The sequence below is a fragment of the Anarhichas minor genome, unplaced genomic scaffold (assembly GCF_050575085.1).
Source record: "Anarhichas minor isolate MPS153535 unplaced genomic scaffold, ASM5057508v1 ptg000010l, whole genome shotgun sequence".
In the NCBI taxonomy this organism is placed as follows: Eukaryota; Metazoa; Chordata; class Actinopteri; order Perciformes; family Anarhichadidae; genus Anarhichas; species Anarhichas minor.
In genome coordinates, this window is record NW_027466456.1 from 1,250,976 (window position 1) to 1,274,149 (window position 23,174).

At 41.2% G+C, this 23,174-nt stretch overlaps 1 protein-coding gene across 1 annotated transcript; it reads right to left on the reverse strand.

Annotated features, from left to right (window-relative positions):
* Positions 1-2,978: 2,978 nt before the first annotated feature.
* On the reverse strand, positions 2,979-16,526 carry lama3 (laminin, alpha 3). Its single transcript, XM_076087284.1, has 30 exons — positions 16,419-16,526; positions 15,558-15,650; positions 15,184-15,295; positions 14,862-15,032; positions 14,116-14,312; positions 13,877-13,993; positions 13,018-13,172; positions 12,323-12,461; positions 12,128-12,227; positions 11,917-12,033; positions 11,660-11,830; positions 11,400-11,551; positions 9,912-10,118; positions 9,640-9,791; positions 9,380-9,542; positions 8,868-8,995; positions 8,619-8,769; positions 8,405-8,509; positions 7,505-7,638; positions 7,287-7,409; positions 7,074-7,199; positions 5,936-6,074; positions 5,718-5,836; positions 5,341-5,521; positions 4,732-4,881; positions 4,476-4,635; positions 4,269-4,396; positions 4,072-4,165; positions 3,891-3,992; positions 2,979-3,127 (listed from the first exon to the last, which is right to left on the reverse strand). The coding sequence occupies exons 1-30, from the start codon at positions 16,524-16,526 to the stop codon at positions 2,979-2,981; spliced, it is 4,143 nt and encodes a 1,380-aa protein (XP_075943399.1).
* Between the last annotated feature and the right edge of the window lie 6,648 nt (positions 16,527-23,174).

Genomic DNA, 23,174 nt, shown 5'->3' on the forward strand with positions numbered 1-23,174 from the left:
AAAGGATGCAACATGGGGCATTTGCGTTCAAAAAAATGTTCTTAAGATCTAGCACGTAAGCAACATGAAGGAGCCTGTGCTGTCTGATCCTTGCTGTGTGTTTTTACTGGCTTCATGATTCATGGTTACCAGACTCGATGTCTGATCTGCTGAAGCCAGTCATTAAGGACTGAGCTGGTGAAGGAGGCAGCCTATTGAGAAGGATTCTGCTGGATGGATATAATTAGTTTATTTACATCAAAAGCCATAGATCCCTTAAAACGACATCAGGAATAGCTGCTCAACCGTGTGACTTAAATGCATATTTCTGGTCTCCTTTGGAAGCTGAGAAGCAGAGGAACATGAATCCATTATAAGTAAACCTATGTCTATTACCATTCTAGAGTAAATGGAGATGCTATGAAGAGAAATAGATTTGTATCCTTGCTTTCAAAGGCAATGTTGATTATATCCAAGATCTCCTGAATGTTTCCTCCACTCTGTGCTACAACTGTGACTGTAATTTGATTGCAAAAAATACACCATTTATGATACGATTTATGAAGATATACTTATAAGATAAACACTATTTCCAAAACTTATTTTGTTGAGCGCTAGCTGTGAAGCCACATAATCCAAATCACACTCCCTCATTGTTGTGACATCACGCAGGTGGGAGGGGCCAACATCAAGCAGGAAGTTAACCCTGCAGAGCATGAGGTGAGGAAAGTGAGAAATGCTTCAGCTAGTTTTCATCACGAGGTCATAACTTGTCATCGCTAACATATTGCACAAACCTTTGATGGAAACAAAATCAACAGAAAGTGTGTTAATGTAATGTTTCTACTCTAGGAATTAGCTTTGTTTTATTGTGTTCCTGTTTGGGTGAACGGGACAGAGAAGCAGAGTGTATGTGTGAATTTGAGGTGTGATTCGCTTGTAAATGAGGGGAACTGAAATGTAATTGTTCACATAACTATAGGAGGGGGAAAGAGAGAAGAAAGGCTGATGTAAAAAGCAAAATAAGGAGGTGAAATAATAATAATAATTCATTTATTTATCGATCTGTTTTTCAGGTCTGAGTGAACCTTCAGACTGTTCTTCACACGTTTGGTGAGTGAAAATCTGATTTATTTTAAGCTGACACGCGATGCTTTTTGGGGAAGTTAATAGAGGTCACCCACGTGTTTCAATCAGGCCCGGTACATTAGGATAAGCGCTCCATCTCCTGATCAAAGGAAGAACAGCAGTTTGAATCGTATGCCAGTTAGAAGAGCTTTGAGTTCGTCACGTTGTAACGCTGCATAGATACCAGTGTGTGTGTGTGTGTGAGCGGTGAAGCGGATCCTCAGCTGTCTCTCTGATCTGGGGTACATCCCAAGTCTCTTAATTCTCATTTCCTCGCTCCTCGATCCTCGCTTGAACCGGAAGTTGTTCTGCGCCGCCATATTGACGGCCATCCCAAAGCTCTTATTTAGCTCTGAGGAGCGAGGATCAAGGAGAGAGGAGGGATCTCTGAGGAGCCATGAGCGAGGACCCACGTGAACAGACTTACAGGAAGTCTTTTAACGGCCGACACGCCCCCTCACTGTTCATCTGTCATGTGATTGGACGCTGCAGCCGATCGGACTGATGAGATTTTTTTCAACATGTAAACAGTGAAGAAGGATCACAGATTAAACTCAAGCTTTATATTTGATTCGTTTTCTGATTCAACATCTGGTTTAAATAAATGTTCATTGTAGTCTGAACAACAAAAGGACCACAAACAACTTTCTACATTTATTAGAAAGATTTGTCTTTTCATGATCTGAACTTTTATTATGGAAACAACTAAAGTCAGAGGGAACTGGAGAGACGAAACACTTATATATATATATATAGATATATATATATATATATATATATATATATATAGATATATATATATATATCTATATAGATATAGATATATATATAGATATATATATAGATATAGATATAGCGAGAGAGAGAGAGCTGGAGAGACGAAACACTTTTTACATCATTTATCATCATTTCATTCAGTCACGTGAGGCTGTTCATTCCTGATTGTCGGGTTTGATGAGTTTTATCATTTAAGAGAAACAATAATCATATTCTGGGTTATTTAATATCGACGTCACAATCTGAATTTTAAAACGTACAGACGCAAATAATTCATAAATAAGACGATCGCATTCCGCCGGTAGAAATGGATCCTGTGCTTATAAACAGAACACAGGACACAGTTTGTTAACAGACTACAGAGAGAAACACCTCTACAGTGGTGATTACTGTGTGTCTTTATTAGTTATTAGTTACTACTATTAAGTACAGTGATCATGTGAACACACACAAACTTATCAAAAGTCTCTCCAGCTGTTAAAGCCGACTGACAGCTGATCCAGCTGTGATCATCAGCACCGTCATCAGAAACAGACGTCGCTTCACGTGACACAGCTGAGGAAAGGACGTCTCATGTCTCTTAAAAGATATTTCCTCGTTCCTCTCTCCTCGCATGGTTTCCTCCATGCATCCCTGGTGGGAGGGACTAAGACGCAAGGAAAGGACCCAAGTGAGGGAAACGGGGATGCAATTAAGAGACTTGGGATGTACCCATGGTGCTTAGAAAACAAAGTGCGTAGGGGTCAAAGGTCACATCATGTTTGAGCTGGTCGAAATACCTTCATGATGTTTTTTAAAACAACCCGGTGAAATAAATATGTTCACATTCTATGTATCATTTTGTCATATGGATTGTCTATATTGTAATTATCTTATGACACAAACACAAAAGGTCAATCAAAAGGCTTTTTTACTCAAAGTTCTTCAGAAGGCTCAGGTACAGTTTGAATCCTTTCAAAGTACATAAGAAATGTTATGACTGTACCATTGCATCGAATAGAAACGTGGACGTCTGGCTCTAATCCGTCTTCACGAGATTGCACAATGTGACTTTGTAATGATGCCAAATGGTCTGTGGGAGTAATACCCATGTATTACTCTGCAGGGCACCTGTCGATGCTGACGGGGTCGACCACCCTGGATGCCGTCTCAAAAGCAACAGGTCCTCCGTTAAGCGTCACATTCCGTAAGCAGCCCACAAACGGCGAGGAGGGCACGGGGACTCGGTTCTGCTTTGTTGTTCCTGAACGGAGAAAAGGAAAAGCAGAAATTTGATGGTGGTGGACAAATTCTACACCATCGGTTTTTTATCTTTACTTTATGTATTTGTTTAAGTATTTTGTCTATTAAGTATATTCTGTTGCCTTTGATTTTCTTCATGCACTTGTACGTACGTGTGTAAACATCAGAGGATTTGAGTCACAAATTGTATGACTTTAGACTCGACTTAACAAAATCAAAAAATACTTTAAAACCAATGACTCATGACTTCAGTTGGACTTGAACCAATCGTGTTGTGTGGAATTCTGCAAACTTTATTACTCCTTTCAACCTTGACAAAGGCAGAAAAAGAGCAGATCCACTCCTTCTGTTCCTACCTTTCAGAATAAAAGCCCTGGACATTTACACTGCGTAACTGCTTACCAGAGGGAACTTCAATTCACTCAGAGCTTTTCACTAAAAGGAAACTTCCCTTTCAGTAGTTTAGGCTGTACAACAGTTTACCTCAGACAGACTGCTCTGAGTCAGTTTTTCCCACACCTCGATTTTAACCTTTTTATTGAAAAAGTTGTTTTGATGCGAGTATTTTGGATTTTTGGTTTTGTTTGTCTTGTTTATTCGCCACGCCCCCGTGTGTGGGCGTTTCCTTTTCACTGGCAAAACAATGACTTAGTGCCACCTCTGATATACATTCACTACTATTTTATTTTTTCTTTCCAGTTCATCATGTTTTGTGTGTTTGACACATAGATTCAAAACAGAATAAATCCGATCGATGGACTTACCTCCGATGTAAAGTGTATCCAGTGTTGTTGAGGTGAAGCGGACGGCTTTCTGCTCAGACACCGAGTCCACCACTAGTTTGATGACGTCTCGTTGTTTGGACACTGGAGGACAAGAGAGTGTAAATATCTACTCACTCAAGAATCAAAGTTTGTCTGAAGTTATCGGCACGAGAAGTCGTACCTGTAACCTGGTGAAACTTTCCATCACAGAGGCTTTTGGGAGGAGTCACTGACACACTGACGGCAACGCTGCCGACTTCCACATCGACGCCCACCTGGTAAAAGATCACAGTCACTAAACAAAGTGTTTTCGATCATTTATAATGCAGGTTTTTCTTTTGAAACTGGCTGCCATAGTTCACTCTAAGAAGGGTTCACCTTGCTTTCCATTAAGAACACATTAAGGCTGGCTTTGTGACCTCGAACGTGGAAGAGAAGACCTCTCAGGTGTTGAGGACGCAGCTCGAAGGCCAACACAAACTGGGAGCCAAAGGTGAAGTAGTTCTCTAGAGCAGAAATATTCTTTGTTAGACTTCAGGTGTTTGTTGTAGCTCACACATTGAATCAGTATGTAACTGGTCAAACCTAATACGATGTGACCGCCGCCAAAGTATGTCCCCATCTCTGTGAGCCCATCGAAGCACGGTAACGTTTTGTAGCTCGCCTCAGGTTCCCCGAGAACTTCCTCGTTCATTTTGAAACTCCGTATGCAACCAGTGACACTGTTCATGGGGATGTTGTGTCCCTGAGGGAGGACAGGAAGAAAAGAGGGTCAATATGTGAACAAGTGAGGGGGAATATGTGCAATAAAGAAACAGTCTGAGTGAGGTGTGAGAGAGACCTTTATGGTTTTGCTTTTGGGATCAGCTCCCAGATAAACAGGGTTGTGCAGGTCTAAAGATGATCCCTCATTGTTGGGCAGATGTCCATCGGCCACACGGATCCCATCAACCAGCATATGAAAAGTGCTCTTCTCCACACTGACCTCAACCTGTGACAGAGGGAAAGTAAAGACACATTTTATGTTCGCCTACTGTCACTCTGCAGCCTGGTGTCCTAACAATTATACTTCAAATACAACAGAACAGCATTGTCAATTATGTTCCAAGGGAAATATATTTCCTCCCGGATAACATTTGTTTTTGACGCATCACAAAAACATTTCTAATTACAGTCTGTGGAAGATGTGAGGCGCAAACAACAGGACTTTCTCCTAGAAGATCACAGATCGCCTCCCGACTTTCTTGCTAGATTTAGCAATTAATAAATATGATCAGCTGCACCTTTGTTTACCCTGCAATTACAGTACATGTCATAATGGCTGCTGTGAAAAGGGTCTGTAAAAAGTGGTATATTTGCCCCCATCATCACTGTAAGCTATATGTGCTGTGTGAGAACAGAGACTTAGACAGTAACTACGAGGGCGGGGGCTTAGCAAATGGTCGATTACTCTGTGCCAGTTCCCGTCGTTGCTCTTCTGCTTGTGCTGGATGATTCTGTTTTGCCCGAGGGACATCTTGATCTTGCCGTTGGCCATGTAGAGGGCCAGCAGGGGGAGGACTCCTCTCCCTGCCACATGGAGGATCAGCCCTTTGGACGACTTGGTCTTGATGTCAAGAGAGAAGTGAGGCCTGAGACACCAGAGGAGTACAAAAGTGAAGTCCCCGATACTGTTAGTATGAATATTAATGAATGAATAGATGGGTGGGTGGGATTCAATAAAATAATCAATACCTCTTAAACCCAAGGCTGGTTTCTGAACAACACTGTCATAATTTCCACATCTTCAGGAATAAACGGGGTTTTTCAGTGTTTACATGGAATTACCTGTAGTTGAGGTCCTGCTGTGGCAGGGTGTAGCTGAGCCAGCTGTTCTCCTCAGAGAGCTGGCGTTCATCGCGCTGGGCTCGCCGGTGTTTACAACGGCTTCCTGCCGGAGCATGAACCTAACACACGGCAGAGAAATGACCTTCATCCCCTTCTAATTATAACAGCAGTGGATGAATTATTACGGTGCTGTAGAAATAATGGCTTGTTGAACTCACAGGTTTGTGTCTGTGGGTCCTTTTCAACACGGGTGCTGGTAGAAGCTCAGTGGCAGGTGCCGGATGGAGAATGCATCGTCCAAGGACAACGTCTCCCGAAAATGAGCTTAGATCAGCAGGTATGAAGCTCTGCTCAGGCCTAAATACACATAAAGTCATGTTATTATAGGAGAAAGAGACACAAATAATCTGCATTAGAACAGTTGTTGCTTCAAAAAAATTGTTTCCAAACCTCCTTATGTAAAGGTTTGCGATGCAGCCTTTGAATTTCCCTCCATGCAAATGTTGATCCACTGGCCTGATATGAGGCGTTTGTCCCTGAATCACTTTTACATTATCGATGCTGAGCTCCAACCTGAAAAGAAAAAATCCAGACGGGTTCAGTAAAGCTTTTTTAGATGAAGATAAAGGTATAAAAATAGGACGGATCTTACCCTGTTGGCCTCTTTACTGCAGACAAGTAGTGCCAGCGTCCATCACTGTACCTTTTATCCGACCTCAAGGTATAATTATCACTATTGAATACTACATAACCATCAACCAGGGACAGCTGGACAGATGTGGAGCCCTGCAGACGATCAGAGAATAGCGTCATCAGGATATTTGGCTTTTGATTCTCTTTTTAAAGGAACAGTGTGTAAGATTTAGTGGCATCTAGTGGTGAGTTGCAGAATGCAACCATCTAAACTCCCCCAGCTCACCCCTCCCTTTCCAAGCGTGTTGGAGAACTACGGTGGCCTTCAGGTACCGATAGGTATCTTGAGGATTGCATTACTATTAGGGGCTACTCTGATCAATACTCTGTTCTTTTTCATGACGAAATGATTGCTTTTTAGAAATATTTAAATATAACTAAATATTGTTTCTTGAGCAGCATCAGTTATGTTTACAACATAACGATGACTACGTCCACTTCTTATATACTGTCCATGGGTGCAACGTGGCAGACTCCGCCTCCCGCTCCCTATGTAGACCTAAATGTCTTTTTCTAAGCTAATGAAAACACAACGAATCTTAGTTTCAGGTGATTATACACTGATTAAAACATATTTATGAACATTAAATTCCCTTTCTGCCAATTAATCCCGCTAAAATGTTACACGTTGTTTCCTTTAAAGCAGGATTGTGCAGGGTTTACCTGAGAGCTGCTCCTGAGCAGAGCACCATGTCGGTCTGTGCTCCTGAAGCCCAGAGAGACTCTGATTGGCTGCTCACTCCAGGAATCAACAGACAGAGCTGAATACAACGTCGCTGAGCGAACACCCTGCAAGAGCCAGAAACACACCAGTATTACATTATATTCTCAATGTTCAGTCCTACGCATGAAGCATGAATCCATCTCTTTTGCTACCTTACCAGTAGTGAGACTGGACATCCGTCGCTGACACCGATCGTCCTGTTGTACTCGACGACCTCAGCGTCTGCTATCAGTCGATCCACACATCCTCTCAGCGGCGGAGCTGTGATGTTGTGTCTGAGATTCAAAGACGTAAATATACAGAAAACTGAAACAGAAGGGCTAATCTGACGAGCTAAAGCTGTGACTGCTGCACGTGTCTGTTTCGTTACCTCTGTCTGAGCGGTGCTGGCAGACCCCCGATGTAGTAACTGGGGTAGTTTGTTGGATTGTGATCTGTGGAGATCCGCTCTCGTCCGTATTGCAAAATGAACCGGTCTTCAATAGCGATCACAAAGTCTTGGCCCTGAGACAGAACACGTCACTTTAGTTTAAAAAATGGAAGAACATGAATTCAGAAAGATTGCACTGCTTGATGTTGATCCGCCAAGTATAAGCTGTGGGTGTTCAGTTGTGTGCGTGAGTGTGTGTTTCTGTCTGTCTGTCCAGGGCTAATCTCCCATACTGGACCCATCAGGCTGGTATTTATTGTGCTCATTTATGACTCTATGCTCAAGGACCTGGTGATTCACCATCTGACATTGTTGAATCAAAACGGATAAATTAGGGCAAAAATATTATAGCCGTCTGTGGTCACCGAGAGCTGTACGATAGTACTTAGAGAGACTGGACGGAAGTATGTATACAAATGCATGTGTATAGACCATAGACTGTGGTATAAACAATAACATCGCTGCCGTATTTATGTCTAGATGATATTATTTTGGGTCTTGATTAAGCAGCTACAATGTTAGCAGAGACGACCACTGATTGATCCAAACTCTACTCAGAAAACAAGCATTTTAAAAGTTGTTTACTTGTCGTCTTGTGGAGAGAACTAACTAAGCATCTGCATCATTGTGTAGTTATTTCGGCATCCTTTTTACCCATTTTTTGCAATTAAATCACATCGCATTTAGTTTTTCAACGTATGTGGGACTTCCACAACATGTACAAAGCAGCAATAATTTCGGCCATGGTTGATGAAACATAGTTGGTATCTACATGTAGGTAAATAAACACAAATCATCTGCCCTCTTCTAGTTCTGTGAAGTATTTTTAGATCATCTTACAAATAGAGACACGCTTTCATTGCTCTGAACTCTGAGCTCTCGACCTGCTTGCTGTCCTTGAAGCACCAGGAAGCCCCTCTCCACAAACACGCAGAAAAACGACTCCTGTAGCAGATAAAACACAAGATCGTGTCTTACGTTTAGCACCACAAAGCTGTTATCAGTAAGTGTTTGAGCACTACAAATCTGTTTAACTCAATAAAAAACATCGTACTTCATTTCCGATGTAGAACAGCAAAGCGCTTGTCTCTCGGCTGTTTGTGTGAAACTTGAACAGTCTTCTCTTCTTCCTGTGCGGCTCTTTTACGAACGCCATGCGGTAACCTGTTCCCTCGTAATAACCAGACACCTCTGACCGGGGAATCCTAAACACATGAAGAAGCATTTAATCCTTTTTTGACCATTTTTAGTCAACAAACCTCTGCAAACGGTTTAACTTTTTTGAAACTTTCTTCATGCTTACTTCACAGTCGGCTGCTTTGCGTCCATATTGACGGCTCGCTTGTAGTTGAACAGGCAAACAGGATTGTCGTTGATGGAGGAGAGTTTCATCGCTCCTCTGTACTTGGGGTAATGCAGCTGCACTGGAGGCTACAGGAATCAAAAGAGACATTCAAATGTAAAAGGGTTATCTCATTGAAGATATTTTCATGAACTATATTTTACACACATTCATTCTGGTTCATTTGTGATCGTCCAGAATCATTTATGGCACAAATCCTCTAATAGAAGCTCAATGCTCCGTGGTATTTCAGCTCAGGGGGCGACTCCTCTGGTTGTATAGAAGTCTATGAGAAAATGACTCTACTTCTCTCTTGACTTATTACCTCAGTAAACATTGTAAACATGAGTTTATGGTCTCAATCTCTAGTTTCAAGAGATATTAAGTCAAAATTATGACTTTGTACCTGACAATTCCCACTGGATGCCAATTCTACAAGTGTGAAAATCAAACACACGCAGTGGACTCATTACCGTAAAGTCCTCCGGATAGCCGCCCACGTAGAAGACGACACTGTCTGGATCCAGTGCGAGGGTGCCGGTCGTCGTGTCCGGAAGGTTACGTTTAGCAGAGAGGCTGATCGGCGCCTGTGAGGTGAAGTTCTGCGTGATGTTAACTTCAGCATCTTGGTAAACTCTGTAGGACATGACACACACAGAAATGATCTGTTCATTGCAACGTGGTGGAGGAGGGAACGTTAAGCACGATACTTTTCACATAAAAGATGAAGTACCTTTGGAAGACAACCCTGTCAAAGTCTGAGGAGTTCACGTTGGCGGTTGTTTTTATGCGGCTGGTTTTCACCTCATGGACAACTCCACCCAACTTGTAGACACAAATCAACACATTGCTTCTGATAGCCATCCCAATGAAGTCTCCCGAAGCCTAAAAATGAAAGAGCGTGACAACTAAAGATATTTAAAAATGACTTGAAGGTAAACGTTATCTATATTGCTCTACTTGAAAGACGCATCTTTCTGTATTTTAGGAGGGAGGCACGCTCACATCCTTGTTGCCCAGGTAGAAAACAAAGAAGCTGGCGTCTCCTCGTTTGTTCTGGCGTCTCCTCCGTCTAAAGTCGGCCCCGGAGGGATCGTTTGGATGGCGATTGAGAAGCAGATCGACGGCCGTAAACGCTTTTACGTCTTCGAGGTTTCTCGGAGGTCGAAGCTCAACGTGCCCTTTTCCATCGAAAGTGGTGGCAACTGAGATCTGTGAGAGAATCAGGCGAGGTCGAAATTATGAGTAAATGGATTCATGAAAAAGATGTTTAGTTGTGTGTTTGTTTTGGGGGGGGGGGGTTTAAACCTGCCGTGATAGTTTTTTGGCCACTTGGGGGCAGTGTAAACAAGCTTTAACCCCAACACTGACATATCAACACTTTTTAAGTTTAACGTGTTGGCGAACAGCTGCTTTTCTTTCTGTCCATCTGATGAAAGTCCAATATTCAATCTCTTTAGCATATTTTTGGTTGCTACCAACTACTGTGGAAAAATCCCCAATTTAATTAATTTGTTCCCATGTTTTGGTTCAGTTAGGCACACAAGACACGTGTGTTTACATTAGGAGAGCCAGCACAACAGACCAGCCTTTCTCCCCAAAGCATGAAGTGTAGTTCAGCTGCCTCAAGTACTTTCATCCACCAGTGACCGTGACGTTTTCCAGGACCTTCCGATTGACCAACTAAAAAATTGATAGCATCCTTTATGTCAGCGTAATGCCGACGTTACAATCCGAAAAGATCGTCGTTAACCGCCTTTTACTAATATTCCTTTGCAAAGCAAGTGTTGTCACCATGTCTTTAGCTCATCCCCAAGCTTAAGTAAAGAGTCCAGAACTATCTGAAACAAAGGACAAGTGTCTTAAGCAGGTGGTGGCTGGAATGAATGATTGGGTGCCCAAACAACAATTTAATTAAATTGAGGCCACGAATTAGTATCTTGTGCGCACAAATTAATCAAAACATTGAAACTATTTAATTAAATTGAGGTAACACATGATGTCCTAACTCAACAACTCACAAAACTGTTTTTTAAGGGAGTCTGGTACTTCCTCCACTTCCTCTCAGATAGAGTGTTCTGCGGTGATTGTACTCTTTAGATTGTGCCCCAAACACATCAAATGCGCTGTACAGTAATATTGAAAGTAATTATAATAATAAATAACATTACAGCAGGTGATTAAAAAAGTAAAGTGGGAAATAAACACTGGTGCCTTCGGTTTGAGAATTTACAGCTGCCCTTCAAGATGTCCACTTTGTCCAGAACAGTCTTAACATTAATTTCAAATGAAATGTGATGTTTGCAGTTGCCATACAATGCAGTAAAATGAGATTAAATTCAGACAGTATTGTAACAGGCAGAGCAGCATTGACCCCGACCTTTAACCCCAGACCTTGTCATTTCATCTATTGTTGGTTTAAAAATATTGATTACGCCAGCTTCAAATCAAAGCTGGCAGGCGATAAACAACAAGTTAAATAGAATACTTCACCCTGTTAACAAAGTTTCTTGTCTCCTCTATCAAGTCCTTGATTCCCCTGATGCTTTCCGTCGTGTTGCCACTAGGAGGCGCCTTCCCACTCAGAGCCTCAACTTGTGTCATTTTGTCTCTCAATGCAGTGAGAGCTGTGCTCAAGTTCTTCACTGAGCAGACACAGGAAACAAACGGAACAAAGTGATTATATTCCAGCTGCAAGATGACATTCAATGGATTTTAAAAGTCTTGTCTGATTGCTGTCGTTAAATACTCACATGCCTGCTCTGCGTCGACCAACACGTCGTCTATATTCCCACTGACGTTGGTCAGAGTCATTCTCTCCACGTCCCGGCTGATATTCCTCAGCCTCTCCGTTATATTACCCACCGTGGAGTTGGAGGCCGAGGCAGCCGTCTTCGCAGACTCCATCAGGACGTCCGTGTCATCTGAAATCAGAAGGTGATCGACTGTGATCGACCGTGACTCAGAACAGTGCAGAGTGTAATCTTATCCTGTCGAGTGATCCACCGACCTCCTGTGATCTCTTTGAGGTTGTCTCTGACGGCTGAGATGTCCGTTCTCAGAGTTTCTCCTTTCCCCCTCTGACCTTTCACACGATCTTTGGAGGCGTTCGCCGCATGGGACAGAACTGTTTTTGAAAGAAATACAAAAGATTTCACCTTTGTGCGTTCTGAATTAATATAAACTATCTGACGTGATAGAAATGCTGCTGTTTCACGCACCTTTAAGGTCACTCTGAGTCTCGTTGGCTTCTGTGCGTAAATGAGTTGAATTATCTTTGAATCCTTCGGCCCTGTTGACCAGACCTCCCTCCTTCACATCCTAGTTCATAGAATAAGTATATATAATATGATATTTTTGATAGATGTTTTTATTATTTTACATCAGGGTTACACTGCTAATAGCGCCTGAGTTACCTTTAAGGCTTCATCAGCATCCTCTCTGGACTGATTTGCTGCCATTGCCGCCTTTTCTACCCTGTTTAAGATTCTGTTATAAGCTCCTTTACCCGGCACGCTGAGCAGGTCAGTACTGCTGGTGGCATTACGAAGCATTCTGCAATAACATAGAGCAAGAAGTATTAATGTCAACACATGTAATCAGTGTTCATCTAAATCAGGGGTAGGCAACCTGTGTGCCAATGGTGGCATGCAGTAGCTTGAGTAGCTTTGGCTCGTTTTCCTTCTTTTTTGCGACTGATAATTAAATAGAGTCGCTGGATAATAAAACACATCAGGTAACATCACATTTGGAACAGAGCTAAGTTAGCTAGTTAGCTAGCTAGCGAGCAAAGCTAGCGGCTGTGTTGGTGTTGGTGACGTACGTCGTGCGAGACGAGAGATGAAGTTCATTGAGCGATTTCATGCAAAACTAAACAATACCACGACAAACCTATAAACTGTGACTTTTAAATGTACAAACATCATGGCACGAGGAAAAATGTTTCTTAAAATACAAAAAGAAAAACATTTTGATGTGGTGTCATGAATAAAACGTAATGCTAACCTTAATGTTGATTTGGCAAAGTGATTAAACAGGATTTATTTTAAAGGCACTTCATATTAAATTGTTGCAGACAGCTGATCTAAATGATCCTCTGCTTCACACTCACTGTTGAAATTCTGCCGCCGCTCTGTTGAGCTCCTCTTTCCGCTCCTCAGCTTTGGTTACGATTTCCATCTTTGCCGTCATTTGGAAAACGTTGTTTAACTTCTTAAAGAGTTCCGTCTTAGCGCCGTCCAGCTGAGCCGCATGATTCTCAGATCCCTGAAATGTACACAATAAATCGAGTTTGTACTAGAGAATGAGTGATGCCAAGCGTTTCAAATTTCTTACGATACCGATACATTTTGTCACAATTTTAACAATACAGAGTTATACATGTGTTTTTTCAAAATAATGGTCAATTTCGGACATATACCGGCCATTAATAACAAATTTAATACAAAAGCAAATATGAGTGGCGAGATGGCGACAACTTTATTCTTAAAAAGAACAGTCAATACTTGTGCATTTCCCTTTTTTCTCTCCAACCGTTCTAGCCTTCACAATAAAAGCCCTGGACACATACATTGGCGCACTTCTTTCTAGAGGACACCTGAAGTAACACAGAGCCTTCACTTAGCAACTCAACAAAATAGCTTACACTTGTGTTGCTGTTTCTTGCACTTTATTGTGACAACTAGTGCATCCTGCTGTATTTTAGTTGAAAAATAGCGCCACACCAAACTGCTATGTTTGACGTGTGCGACTGGTTCTGATGTCTGATTGGTAATGTGACTCAGGGCTGTTTTGGGGGGGGGAAATGATACAAAAGTCGTGTGTAATGGTTTGGAAGTGATTTAGCCACCCACGTTTGTATTTTTATAATTTTACTATCAAACAAATGGCTTGTGTGTATTGACCCGCCCGTCCAGAGTTTGCACACTCCAAAACTCCTGTAATCATGGCGGTAACAGATGCCTGCTCACCTTTTTAATTTCCTCAAGCCTTAAAAAGATGTCGGTGATATTTTTCAGCAGATCTTCAGTCATTTCCGTCAGGGGAAGGAGCGCACTTTGTTCTCTCTCCAGCTGAGTTTGAAGATGCTGGCAAACGATAAAGAAAGAGCGGTGAAAACATCAGAGTGAGAAGTGTGTGTGTGTGTGTGTGTGTGTGTGTGTGTGTGTGTGTGTGTGGTAGGATGAACTCCAGCTGTGTTTCACTTCACCTCCAGGTGTTGTAGAGCAGTCTGACCCTTCAGGTTGAGGCCCTGCGTCCTGTCGACTCTGTCCTCTGCGTCTGATAGCAGCTCAGCCGCCTCCATCAGAGAAGAGGCCGAGGCCATCAGAGAGTCTGCAGTCTGGTTAAACACAGACCGGTTGGTTTCCACACGATCTGCTGTGTTGTTCCTGATTATGTCCAACACTGAGGAGAACACACAGACTTTGGATTTCACATGTTGAAGACACCTAGACTGTTGCATTAATGTTCATTCATTTCGAAAGTCGAAATTATGAGATAGAAAGCCGAAATGATGAGTCATAGAAGCAGCTCTTCATAGGTTACACTACATGTGACATATAAATGGATTGTGAGTACATTGAAGACTTCTTTAAACGTGGCTTTACAACAGATGAAATACTTCAATTGCTTGATGTTTCACATGGATTGTACTGAGCAAACGCTATTATATAAGTATTTCATCTGTTGTAAAGCCACGTTTGGAAGCCCATACATTTAAGCGCTGATTAGGCTGAAGGTTAAAATATTGTGTTGTTTTTTGAATCTAGAGAAGCTTTTGTTATGTTGCAGCTTTAAAAGTTGTGAACTACTTCACATCACTGTGAAGTCAGTGTGGTTCGTGTCAGAGCGACGAGCCGAACACCAGGTGCACCATTTTATTCAAAGGCGGAACATAAACTCTATGCCAGAAAGCAAACAAATGAACAAAAACATTTTCTTTTCAAATCTCACATTTGAGTGCGTCCTCTTGCTCTCTGCCAGCTCCGTGTCTCTGAGCGCTGCAGCCTCTCCCTCTCATTTCCTGCACGATGCGCTGAGCCTCCTCCATCATCCCGGCTTTGTCGTTTCCAGAGGGAGCGACCGACTCTCCGGGTTTCACCTCAGTTTGCTGCTTTATCAAATCTGACAGGCCACAATTACAGAAACACTGCTGTCGATGATCACTTTGACTAATCATTCAGTTTTCCTTTACAGAGTCTTGGTCTCGGCCTGACAGTGATGTAATCTCTCGACAATTTCAACACGTATATTATATTAATATTAACTGATGTACCTTGTATTGGTGTGAGGAGAGCTTCAGCTTCAGAGAGAAGATCCTCTGCCTTTAACGTTGGTCCATTCACATTCTGCAAGAACTTCTCCAGATCTGATTTAGTTTTAAGTGTCTGGAAAGTTGATGACAATGTTAAAAAAATGTGTTTTCAGATCAGATAATGTACACTAAGTGTTAACACTCCGCACTAATCAGTTCATAAATCTCAGCAAGGTTGAGATGTTTTATGGTTCATTACTCTCTGATGTATGTGACGCAGTTTATAAAACAACCTCCTGCAGTATTCAAGCAACAATTCACATTTACAATTTAATTATAAAAACTCTTGATGGAGTTTCCCGGCTGATTAACTGAGGAAAATTGACTCCAGGTACCTTTTCCGTCAGTTGACTAAAGTCATCTCTGATAACATCCACATCTGCTTCCAGCTGTTCAACCTCTGGGTCCAGGTGTCTCCCAACCAGAATCTGAAAAAAGCAGAGGAGGCGAGGAGAACTCTGAAGTGTGAATATGGAGAAACATTATTGTGTGATAAGAATGGAGCAGAAGTTGGGATAATGTTCTTTCGGCAAGCTCTTTATTGGAAATGTTTTAAAGGGCCAGTGTGTAGGATTTGAATGTATCATCAGTTCGTATGATATCTCACAAAAACATATTTCTCATTTTTTGTGCGAGACGTCCATCGACGGATGTCAATTCCTGCTCGTAACATGCATGCGGTCTTTCCAAAATTAACTTCCATCTTAAAATAACTACAGAAGTGTCGTTACTTAAGTACGGAAGTTACGTGACGAATAAATCGTTTTTCACTTGGCACAAACAGCACGGCACAAAAGCTGTCGTGGGATATCTACGAATTGCATTCATTTTTTGTAGGTATAGCTACAAACGCTGTATGAGAAGAGCCTGAGCGTTTCGGGGATCTGTCACTAGAAATGGAGTGTAATATTCATAACTGTTAACATCACATAGGGAGCGGGTCCTCTTCACAGAGTCCACCATGTTGCACCGCCATGTTTCTACGGTAGCCCAGAACGGATAAAACAAACACGTTTTTACGTTACCTGAAGGCCAACTGCAGTAACGTGAGCCGGGGTTTCAAAACCGCAGTGAGGTATTCAGTTGGTTGCAATCTGTAACCACATCACAAGATGACACCAAATCCTACACACTGTCCCTTTAAAGGACGGTGCCTAACTACACGCAGAGATACCTAAAACCTGCATCAACTGCACCTTGGTGTCGGAGACGTTAGCCTCCAGGTTGTTCAGTCTGGAGAGGGAAACAGAACCAATAGTGACATTCTGCAGCTGCTGTTTCAGCCGAGCCAGGACATCATCCATCTTCTCCAAGTCGACCAGTAAGGCGACAGGACAGCTGTCGCATTCTGTCAGTAGATGCAAGCAGAGGATGAAACCTTAAAACTCATTATATCACAGTTTATGTTTATTCATGTCAAAAGATGTTTGTAGGATGAATCTTCAACACAAACTCACCATGGCAGTGAACACTGCTGTTACCAGATGTGCTGCACTCTATTTGAAGGAAAAGGTTATTAAAGTGGATCTAATCACGTGAAGGCCAGTGTATTAGTTATGAGCAGCTCTACTCAGCCTGTGACAACAGATATACAAAAATAGATATACAACAATAGATATACAACAACAGATATACAGCAACAAATATACAGCAACAGATATACAACAATAGATATACAACAACAAATATATAACAACAGATATACAACAACAGATATACAACAACAAATATACAGCAACAGATATACAACAACAAATATACAACAACAGATATACAACAGTATGATGTCATCTGAGGAAACAACTCCTCAGCTTCGGTTTTGAGATTACTAATGTACACCAGAATACCTGCGTTACAAACTGTAGCATGGAATTAACATGAGTGTCAGGCAGAGGGCTTCAGACAAAAAAATAATAGATAAAAAATAATAATGTCTCACGTGTATTTGGAGGTTAACCCATACTGGGGACCAAAGGTTGGGATATCTCGACGTCTAACGTTGAAACGTAACGTTCAGTATACTATGCAGGATTTTTCTTAGAAACAATGTATAGACTATTACAAAAGTGAACCATCTCATTCATCACCTATGACCCACTAGACGTGTGTGGCAGTGTCTGTATCTGCAAAGACCTCTGGCTAGATTTTCCTATTTTATGTTCTTCCATCCGTCTGGTCCATTCTCGTGAGCACAACATATCTGGAATGCCTTGAGAGAATTTCTTCAAATGTCAACTTGGACTCAACGATGAATTGATTAGAATTTGGTGGTCAAAGGTCGAGGTCACGGTGACCTCACAAAACACGTTTTGGCCATAACTGTAGAATTGATATGCTAATTATTTCACTCAAATGTCTATTAGAATAAAATGATGAAGCGATGATATTTTGAACAGACATGGATGCAATCTGCAATTTCACTGGTTGATGACCGCAAGAAGGTAATTCTAGTTTCCTTCTTATTTTGTAATGTTAAGGACGTTTCTGGGCTTCAACCTTTGGGCGTTGGGTTTGTAGCTCCCCCACGCATACGCAAGCACGCACACGAAAATGTATAATTACCTCCAGTCAGAGGATCACAAATGTTCAAGCCCTCCTTGCATTTGCAGGGCTTGCAGCTGCCTCCATGCACCATTGGATTGCCATAGTAACCGAATGAACATCTTAAAGAGAAAGAAAACAAGAGGGAAAGCTGCTTTTGAGCTTTCATCATTTTACTGTCAGTCCTACATGCTACTATAATTCATGTGGATGCATTCAGCTGTGGACAATAGGGATAAGGATGCAACATTGTACTGCACTGAAGACAATCTTCTGATGTAAACGATGCTCGTGTTGTATTGTGTTTGGAAATTGTTACTTCTTATTCCAGTCGTGTGGAAAAATGTTGGCATTGTACGTTTCTGCAAACCACGGAAAGGTTGAATGTGGTCATTTTTGCATTCAGTTACAGCAAGCGACGGAGTCGTTATTGAAAGTTATGTGGTCGGAACGTTACGTGGTATAATAGCGACTATAGCAAACAACTTTCACCCAAGAGGCCATTGTTTGTGACCTGTGTAAAACAAAAAAGTAAATGTTGACTTTATGGTTGTTACGTTGTGTAACGTTGTATAACAAAGTCCGCTACGGGCTGTTATTTATTTACGGTTGTTGCGTTATGTTGTTGTGTTACGTTGTTGTGTTACGTTGTTGTGTTACGTTGTTGTGTTACGTTGTTGCGTGTTACGTTGTTGCGTTAAGTTGTTGTGTTACGGTGTTACGTTGTTGCCGGTTACGTTGTTGCCGGTTACGTTGTTGCGTGTTACGTTGGTGCGTTGTTACGTTACGTTGTTGCGTTACGTTGTTGCGTTATGTTGTTGTGTTATGTTGTTGCGTTAAGTTGTTGTGTTACGTTGTTGCGTGTTACGTTGTTGCGGTGCGTTGTTGCGTTACTTTGTTGGCTTACGTTGTTGGCTTACGTTGTTGGCTTACGTTGTTGCATTGTAATGTTGCCTTGTTACGTTTATAAGATGTGTTGTTGCATTATGTTGTTGTGTTACCTTGTTGCATTACGTTGTTGTGTTACCTTGTTGCGTTACCTTGTTGCGTTACCTTGTTGCGTTACCTTGTTGCGGTACCTTGTTGCGGTACCTTGTTGTTTGTTACAGAAATCACGATCTTTTTCTAACCTCAAACAAGTCATTTTGTTACCTAAACCTAACCAAGTGGCATTGTGTGTTTCTGCACGATACAAAGCTGATATGAAACGTATTCCTGAAATGTGTTCTTCAGAAATGTTGATATTCAACCTATCCCGTGACAAACGTACAACGGCAACATTTTATCTGTCAACTGGGTTGCACTTCTTGAGTCGCAGACACACCTCTGACATCTGGCTCCACTGTAACCACGTTTACACAAGCATTCGACCACTCCCGAGCTGACGTCCACACAGGCCAGGGCAAAACTGCAGAGAGACATAATAATTAATTCATACTGATGCAGAGCAGTTGAGCTTGGTTGAGCTAAAGATAATAAAAAGAGACTGACTTGTTCCGTGTGAAGGGGCACGGACAGACACGGCAGCTCCTGTTGGCTGCGCTTCCATAGTAACCCTCTTTACACCGTTCACAGCGATCCCCGGTGGTGTCAAACTGACAGTTCTGGTCGGCAAACACAATATGAACAACATGTTTTGGCCCACAAATGCCACAAACCTTTTAAGTGTGCTGTAAATTATTATTATTTTTAATTGTCTGTGTGTGTGTGTATGTGTGTGTGTGTGTGTGTGTGAGAGACAGAGAGAGAGAGAGAGAGAGAGAGCACTAACCTCACAGTTCCCTGTTAGCTCATCACACTCATTGGAGAGTCCATTACAGCTGCATGGCACACACTGACCCCTGTTCGGTCCGGCCCACTCTCTGTAGGAGCCAGAGCTGCACTTCTGTATCGACACACAGAGAGCTGAACAGTCAACTGTGAGACAATTAACTCGAGCAAACACTCCGACCTCACTGACCTGCTCAGGAGAAACCTATTATCACGAAGTACTCACGCTGCAAAGTAATTAACTGCAAGTACATGTGAATTGAATTATACTAATTACATTGGGTATCAGATGCATTTGTCACTGAGAAAATACATGATCTGGTATGAGTTTTAAATCAGGGTGCATATAGAAACACACACATGGGTGGATTATGAAACAAAGAGCCCCCGGACAAAGACATGCAAAAGGCCCAACGACCTCTCCTACATAGGAGAAGACACACAAACTTTATAGCTGTCGAGCTTCTTATTGTTTTCGTTTTGTGTCTCTTTGTGGTCATTTTGTGTCATTTTGTAGATGTTTCAGGTCTCTTTAATGTCATTTTGTGTCTCTTTGTGGTTGTTTTGTGTCTCTTTGTAGTTGTTTTGTGTCTCTTTATGGTCATTTTGTGTCTCTTTGAGTGACATTGTGTAGGTATAGGGCAGTGGCCCCCTGACACTTTGGGCCCCTGGGCCATTGCCCGGTAGACCCATTCAGTAATCCATACATGAACACACATGGTGATATACAGTAGTGAAAAAAGTATTTAGATCCTTATAGTACTATAGTCCTGCAATCAATAACATACTTTAGTGAAAGTATGTGAGTATTATAATAAAAGTATTGATAGTGCAGTAAAATGTGTTTTACTAATGTTTCTGGATTAATACTACTGCTGCATTAATGTGTATGTTGCATGTTTTTAACTCCTTTATGTATAATTGAATCTACATCAATGCATCATATTCTATAAGATCATCATCTGTTTGTCTGTCCTGTGAGAACCTCGTATCTCTAAAAAGAACAAACAGCCTGTTTTCAGCTTGGTGACGAAGCATTTTCCAGCTGATCCGAGGTACTTTTTAAAGAGTTTATTCAGCTGAAGAAGTAGGAGGATTTTCTCAACACATAAAGGAAACATTTCATCCTTCAGTTCATCACAAACATTCAACATCAACACATCTGGAGATACGTGCTTTTACCTGGACAGGAAGGGGATGAAAAACTGTCATCTGAAAAGTAACTAAAGCTGTCAGACAAATGTAGTAAAAAGTACAATATCTACCTTTGAGATGTAGTGTAATGGTAATTTTTTACGTATATATTTCTACTCATTATATTGTATTAATGCATAAGTAATTTAGTTCTGAACTTTGTTGAACTTCACCGTGTCTCTGTTGTGCAGAAGAAGAGTTCTCCCTCTCTGTTCACAAAGATAACTAACTGTGTTGTATGAGAATGTTCCAGCGCCAAGGCCTTTGGGCCGCTTGCTTTGGTTGCTGGCTGTTTGTTTTTCATTGTTGTTCCTATCAGTCTGAGACTGAAATGTCTGTAACATTGGCCATCGGCCCCCACCTTTGCTCATTCTGTATAAAGAAAGCGTGTTCACTTTTTTCGAGGTTCTTCCTCACTGAGACTGTACGCATTCTGCTGTGATGATTGAACCTTCTCTGATAAATACTTAAAAGACAACCTGGTTTTGGTATTATGTACGTATTTCAGCATGAAAAGACTCACGCAAAGCGGGTATAGGAATATTTTCCACCACAGTAGTACAGTAAAAAGTACAATATCTACCTCTGAGATGTAGTACAGTAAAAAGTACAATATCTACCTCTGAGATGTAGTACAGTAAAAAGTACAATATCTACCTCTGAGATGTAGTACAGTAAAAAGTGCAATATCTATCTCTCAGATGTAGTGGAGAAGTAGAAAGTAGCATAAAATGGAAATACGCAAGGAAAGTACAAAAATGTAGAAAATGTCCTGAGTTATTTTCCAATAAATAATAAGTGTTGTAAATAAACATACAAGGACATGAATTACCCTATTGAAGGTTTTAGTTATCTGTTAACTTTAGGATGCCATAGAAAGATACATTTTATTGCTGAGATATAATGAAATCAATGTCTAACAGTGCTGGTAGCTTTATACACTCACATACTTCCCTTTTGAAAGAACTATTTCATGTGGAGCATTGAATGATTCCTTGACATTGTTTTGCAAAGTGTCCTTCTTACTCACAAAAAAAGCGGGAAACAAATTCATATAAATCCAACGAAGCGCTGCTTTACCCGAGTGATGGCGCCGGCTGCCCGGTTGCTGGAGGAAGGATCACAGAAGAACCCTTTGGTGCTGTGCGTCTTCTGATGGATCTGACTTTGTCTGTCATGTTTACACTTTGAGCGGTTCTCAGTCGAGCCACAAACCGGAGCAAAGCAAAGCAAAAACAACCACACCGCGCTGCAAATCAAAGATATATTCCACTGCATTACGAGCTGTTCAGTGAGTCATTTGAGTCGAGCAGTGAAAAGCTCCCCCCCCCCCCCCCCCCCCTCAGATAAACACCTGCAGCAGGTGAACCTTGGAGCGCTTTATGTGGGACGGTGGACGGTGAGAAACAGTAAGCGTGGACGAGTGTGGCTCAGAGTTAGGCTCAAGGTTCAGCGAGGTGTGGTTGGACTTGTATGTGAACTGTGTTTGGTTGAACAAGTGACAAATATACGCTTAGAAGAATAATTACTTTATTATACAGTTGAACCAGTAAGTAACTGATAAAATATTGATTATAATAGTAGAAAAAAAAACTGAAACTTTTTTATTTGCATTGAAAATATGAAGCAGCATTTTATTTGTTCTTTTAAAAACAGTCTGGAGAAGTGACAAGAGATTTCAAAATAAACGTTGCTCAGTGAATCATTCAGGATTCACAAGAGTGATCTGTTTAAAATTCACAAAAGGTACTTTATTTTTAACAGTACACAGAATCTACGGCTTGCACAATGATACAGTAATAAAAAAAATTGTTTACTACAGATTTTTTAAAAACATTAACTAAAGCATTAGCTAAAATGTGGTGAGCTGATGCAGTGTGTTTCATATTTCAAGTTTGCTGACATTTGCTTAAATGATCCACCATTAGGTTAAATGTTGTGGAAGTAAAATAACTTGGAAATTCACATTTTCATTTGAAAGTGAAGGAATGTGTTTTTACTTCTGTTCAGTTTGACATATCCTCAGAGAGACACAACAGACACAACATTTAACTAATAGATATCATCATGAAACTTCTTCAGTTGATTATTAACGTTAAGACGATTATTTTTTGCATTTCAAGATTCCTGAAATGTTTAGATATGCAAATATTTTTTCATTTTGTTTTGACGGAGGGAATGTTGGATAACTCTTTCTATTACCCCATAAATCAGAAAATACTGTCAATATTATGTAATAAAATGTAGTATAAATGAGTCTCTGAATGATATGTGAACAAACCCGTCTGTGTTAACCTTCAGACTATAGAGAGGAATGAAACTGGAAAGTTTGGTGTCACGATATGTTTTGTTAAATTACAGACATTTTGAAGACACTACAGGTGCATCGATAGATATCACCATCAGACTTACCCAGTTCATTACTTACATTAGGACAATTCTTTTTT

Bases quoted from the DNA above. Each gene is read 5' to 3' on its own strand.
- lama3 (XM_076087284.1), bottom strand. From the start codon at position 16,526: ATGGATGATGTCCTGGCTCGGCTGAAACAGCAGCTGCAGAATGTCACT. The intron at 15,651-16,418 runs GTGCAGTTGATG...TGCTTTTTTCAG, and splicing joins CTAACGTCTCCGACACCAAG to ATTCTGGTTGGGAGACACCT. The intron at 5,837-5,935 runs GTGAGTTCAACA...GCCGTGTGTTAG, and splicing joins GGACCCACAGACACAAACCT to GTTCATGCTCCGGCAGGAAG.